Raw genomic sequence first — 5743 nt, 5'->3', positions numbered from 1 at the left:
ATTAACTTTATTAAGAGGATGGTGTTAAAAACTATAATACATAAAGTGCTATCTAATACAAATAAGTGTCAACTGTAAGGTGCATTCCTGCAGCAACTTATCAATGTAGGTCCACCGAGTCTTGAGGGGAATAGCTTTCAGTATTCTCCAAGCTTATCTACAGCAAAAAGATTGCTCGTCAATTGGTCTCGGCGGTAAATTGGAGAATCTACTGCTGTGAATTCAAGAGTTAATAGGCTTGCTCCACAGAAAATGGAATCAACACCCTCTCCACAAGATAAATTTCCAATTAGACAATTCCACATATAGTAAGACATGAGAATGGCTGATTCCACACTCTTGGCAGTTGGATAAATCCAGAGTATTCCCGTCATGAGGCTTGTCACATTCAAAAACAAGAATATTACATTGGTGAATTCTATTGTTTCTTGGTTCTTTACCTCCAGCCCAAGTAGCCATATTGCTGCCGTGACTCGCTCAAACATATCCCTGTTTTTACCTTTCGAAATCTTCAAATTAAAAAACATAAAGGCCATTAAAATTTTAGAACACCAGCTAAACAGTGGAAACCACAAACTAATTTGATTACATTTTGATATATTTCATTCCTTCAACAGCAAAACATACAACGTCAGTCTATTAAGATACACCATAAACACTATACGGTAAGTGCAAACAGATTTGATAAATTTTATTTCATTCAAAACTATTAGATTTCTACAACCCATATGAATGCCCATTATTTTTAAAGTATTATATTATTCGTTCAAATTTCAACTTGAACAATAAAATAAATCCACATGGTTTCAGTCCATGAGTTACTCAATCATCTATGATCTGAGGCATGCTGGGTAAAAGATGTCTAAATAGGACCTTGATCAACAATAGTTTATGCTGCCCACCATGTTCAGTTCCAGCTGGGGTGACTGTAACTGGCATTACAAGCAGCTCATTCAACAAGCTCCATATTCTCTCACAATCTTGGATTCCAAAGGAGCCCATTGCATGAGTTTATCTATATGTTTAAAACCCTTTCTTCTGGCTATGGTGTTTTCTGTGCAAATGAACCAACAAGATCTCAAAAAATTCCCAGGTAACATGAAACTAGCAGAATAGATCCACAAATCCACAAGAGCATGATCGACAAATCCACATTTTCGTAACTATGAAAGTAAAACCCAAAAAGGAAAATTGTGCTAGAAAGGAAAATAGTACTCCCAAAAAGGAAAATAGTCCTAGATAGGAAAATATTGCGAAGATCGGAACCACTCTGCTTAAACAATAAGCACCGGCCATTACATCTTTTCTATTTTTATTCAAATGGCAAAAGTTCTATCTTATTCTGAACTTGGGTTCTACTCTAAGGAGCTAAACTTACCAATTTCCCTCTCACTTCATGCATATGTATAAATTGGATTGAATATTTAAGCAGGGGCAGGGGCTGGGTATGGGGGATGGAGGAGGACTGAGAAAATAGAAGAGCAACATAGGTTTCATGAAGCATCATATGTCTATAATAACAACAAATACATGGAATTCAAGGCCACCATGAAAGAAAAGCAGCCTTCCCACCAACCTAACAGTTGCAACAGTAACACTTCATGGATCTTCATTAAGTGCGCACCCGCGACTGCTGAAGCTGAAGCTCGAGTTGGGCAATTTGGGCATCCTTATGTTGGAGGAGTTGTTGCATCTGCTTGTTGTTGGACTCCAAGGCCCCAAACTGGGCCTCAATATTATGAATCTCTGACTCCATTGCATCATCGGTAACCTCAAAAATCCCATGGGCCACTCTCACTATGCGCCAGAGAGTAAGAATAACCAGAAGCCCTGCCGTCTGTGCATCCAGGAATATTTCAAGGCAGAGAGCAGTGGTGAGCACAACGAGATCGAGAACGTAGCCAGGATGCCCAAAGAAGGAGAACCCAAATGCCACAAGCAGCCCACTAACATTAAGCAGGAGTAAACTCAGAATAACAATTCCGACCCAGTACAGAAATTCCAGTGATTCGCTCCTCCGGAAGTGGGCAACGCAATGGCAGGACTCCACCAGGGCCGTGCACTTATTCAGATCATGCGATTTGTTGTGGAGAATCTTCAAGATGTCCACCGCGGTTGCCAGGAGATCAATCAGGAGAAGAATTAATGTGGTCACATGAACCGGCGTTGATTCCAAGAATTCTCCCAATCTTTTTCTCCAAGAATCCCCTTCACCCTCTTCCTTTGCAGCAATATGTCTTCTCCACCAATCTGTAATTTTCCTCCTGTGTTTCCATTCATTCTTTATGCGCTCAATAGATTCCTGAAGCTGTGACGAGGAATTGCAGGGATCCATGAGAAGCGGATCCCTCAGACCGTTTGCCATATTGTACATATATGCTTTGATTGAATGTGGGTTAGATGACAGTCACATCAGATCGTACCTTGGCCCGTTTAGACGAGAAGCAAACTCTTGTTTCTACACTGATTACAGCCTCTAAACCATCCCTGGCGACACCGCCATCACGGTAATTGAGTTTAGTTTTAAGACCCGGGGGAGTGTTATACTGGACAGAATGTTAGCTCATAGCTAATCTGCACCTTCTGCCCTTTCTTTAACTCTGACAATGTACAGAAGATGATTTGAGGTGTTATTTCAGATTTGTAGGTTAGGAATAATGTTCTTTATTGGACCAGTTTTTTTTTATTATTAATATAGTGTAATAGTGGGATATGTAATATTGTAAGGTTGAAAATTGTCAATGTGTTCTTGGGTTTATTGACATAAGGCTTAAATTACAAGGGATGCCTCCTTGGTTTATTGGTGTAATAGACTATAAGGGATGTGGCTGGTTTGTTTTGTAATATTTATTTGGTAAATGAACATTTTCTTCACCAATTTTAAGATCCATGTACTACTTTCTAAGTCATATTATATTAATTTCTCACTAAATTTAATAATAGATTATATCCTTTAACTATAAGTTTCTACATATGTTTTATAATAGTATGGCAAGCCTCCAAGTTTGAATAAAGACTATTAAGTCCTTTCAAAGTACAAGGAGTCATATGATTTTATATTGTGAAGCATAAATACACTTTTCTACGACAATATTTTAAAGCCCTTGCACTAAAGAATTTATATAGATAAGATTCTTGTTGAACTTTCCTTAGGTATTTTATGATTGAATCCCTCACCTCCTAAGTAGATTACCTTCTATTCCTTTTTGTTTCTCTCTATATTTCTCCCTAATCTTTTGTAATAGCTGTTGGAAATAAAGAGTGTAACCGAGAGGGGAGGGGTGAATCAGTTACCACAAAAACAATTCCCTATCCCTAGATGTCAAATCAAAATTTTCACTAATAATGCAATACTGTCCAACTCGGTTATAACCAAGATATTACTATTACTCGATTAATCCTGTGATTATTAATCTATTTTAATCTTTAGTAACTTAGTTGCAGTTACATAAAGCATAAAGTAGATAACATGAACACAGATGACACCAAGATTTAATATGGAAACCCAATTTGAGAAAACCACCATGCAACTAGTTACAATATTTTTCACTCTTTTGAAGTGAGCCATGTGAGGAGCCAACCCTGTTAAAGGTTACAAAACATATTGTTAAGTATGACCTTGTTAGAGGATTTAGATCACCTTTTTAGTAGTGGCCTGGTTAGAAGTCTCCAAACACTTACAATCTTGAAATGTCACCTTGTTAGAGGATTTACAAAATGACTGTCAAGTCAACTTTGTTACGAGATTTCTTCACTACTACAACGGTTAGAAGGTACCAGCAATTTGACCTAATTTATGAAGCAACTACCTTTGTTGATTCAAATCTATGTTCTAGCTTGACCTCTGGATCCTTACTGATCAGACATTCTTTGCAGCTTATGTTCCACACTTTCTTGCTCTACTTTTTCCTTCACTCACATATCAATATTTTTCATATTCCACTTGTACATTCTATCCTCACAACTTGACCTATCTTATATATCATAAGATTGGACAAGTAAGCCTGAATACCCTTTCAAATAATCATTAAACATCCAAATAGTCAACCTCAATTAATTAATTATTAGACAATTGCATTTTGCTGACACTTGTTCAATACTAAGATTGAATGCTCAGTTAATATTGTGAGTCCTTCGATGCCCGACCACTCGGTTAATACTGCTATCCTTCATTAACCAACTACTCAGTTAACATTGAAAGTTCTTCTTTACCCAAGCGTTTGATCAATATTGAAATATGCAAGGTTAATACTACAAACACTTCATTGCTCGGTTAACATTGACATTTGTGTAACATCAATGACAACGTACAATTGAAGAATTTTTTCCAACAATGGTGACATCAATATTTTACAAAATTGTTTGTGTCCCTAACTAATGTTGTCATCATACATAAGTGTTTGAGAAAGGTAGGAGTATTATAGTCAATGCTAGTATCCTAAATAACTATTCTTGGTTTCTGTTAGCAATAAAATGAGGAACATGGACTAGAGTATTGAGCACCAATTAATCTCTATGTGTTATATTTATACCAAAACTTAGAAGTAGTACAAGAGGGATAATGAGTCAGTTCAAACTAGGCATTAACTAGCGATAAAATGAAATAAGCAGACAACTAATTTCCATCAATGCATCTTAAGTATTGTGCACACACACACAAATAAAGTAGAGGATAGAGAGATAGAGCTCTTCTTGGTTGATACCAATTGATGGAGTAAGAGGAACTATGTTTGTTATTGGTCATATTTCAAAATTATATCACAAGTCAACATTAAATGGACAATTCTTGGAAGATTTCTAGTCCAAAGTTGCAAATTTCATCATGAAAGAGATCAATTCCACAAAGGATTTTGACTTTTTTTTCTAAAAAAGGTCATAAGGCATGAATAAAGAATAACTAAGAGCCAAAGACAATGGATTATCTCCCAAAAATAAATAAAAATAAAATTTGAGGATGATTGAAAACCAAAAATGACAATCTACCATAGTTGTGAACCAAAAACAAAAAATGGAAGCTCGTACCTAAAAGAGTAAGTTGAAACCTAACAATGGAAACTTCACTCATATTAACCTTAGCTTACGCTTGATGACTGCAAATAACTCCCAATGGTTCTAAGAGAATTAACCTTGAGCCTAATAATAAATAGAGAGTCACTTTAGAAGGTTCTTGGTAACTTCAAGTGCAAGAAAGAAATATTTATACTAATAATTTAATGTAATGCAAGATTCGGCTTCAAATTCCTTCTTCTTAAAAAATGGGTTCCTTTTTTACTAGTTGATTAGTAAGCTCACGATTGATGAGGGTAAGTTGTCGGTAGAAAAAGTGGCCACATGATGAAAAAATACAAATTTTCACAAAATGCATGCATGTTATTTAAAATTTGAAATAACACACTTAGTCATGGCTCGATACAACCAAGCCTAAAGTTCTTCAAAATAGAAACATGTTTTGAAGAAATCTTAGTTTTTCAAAATGTATGCATGTTTTAAAGAATTTTTAGTTCTTCAAAACTATGCACTTTTTGAAACTAAAAAGGAATTTCCAAGGTCTTTGTAGTATGTATAGTTTATGAAGAATGCTACACCATGTCGATGGTTTATAGAACTTGAATGTGTTTTTATTATCTAAAAATGATACTTCTCCCTAGGACATATCCTAAATAGTATTTAGATTTTTCTTATCGGGTAGAGAGAGAGAGAGAGAGAGAGAGAGAGAGAGAGATGATGAAGGGTCCCCCCCCCC

The 5743-nt window shown here is 35.9% G+C and overlaps 1 protein-coding gene across 1 annotated transcript; it reads right to left on the bottom strand.

The window, feature by feature from the left end:
- Positions 1-1248: 1248 nt before the first annotated feature.
- Positions 1249-2611, bottom strand: LOC149548014 (voltage-gated hydrogen channel-like protein). Its single transcript, XM_089792034.1, has one exon. The coding sequence runs from the start codon at positions 2372-2374 to the stop codon at positions 1613-1615; it is 762 nt and encodes a 253-aa protein (XP_089648160.1). The 5' UTR covers positions 2375-2611; the 3' UTR covers positions 1249-1612.
- Between the last annotated feature and the right edge of the window lie 3132 nt (positions 2612-5743).

The sequence above is a fragment of the Cupressus sempervirens genome, chromosome 7 (genome assembly GCF_028749045.1).
Source record: "Cupressus sempervirens isolate cs-2001-9-10 chromosome 7, ASM2874904v1, whole genome shotgun sequence".
NCBI classification, from domain to species: domain Eukaryota; kingdom Viridiplantae; phylum Streptophyta; class Pinopsida; order Cupressales; family Cupressaceae; genus Cupressus; species Cupressus sempervirens.
The sequence above is the reverse complement of the archived record's forward strand: the minus strand, read 5'-3'. Positions and strand labels throughout refer to the sequence as shown.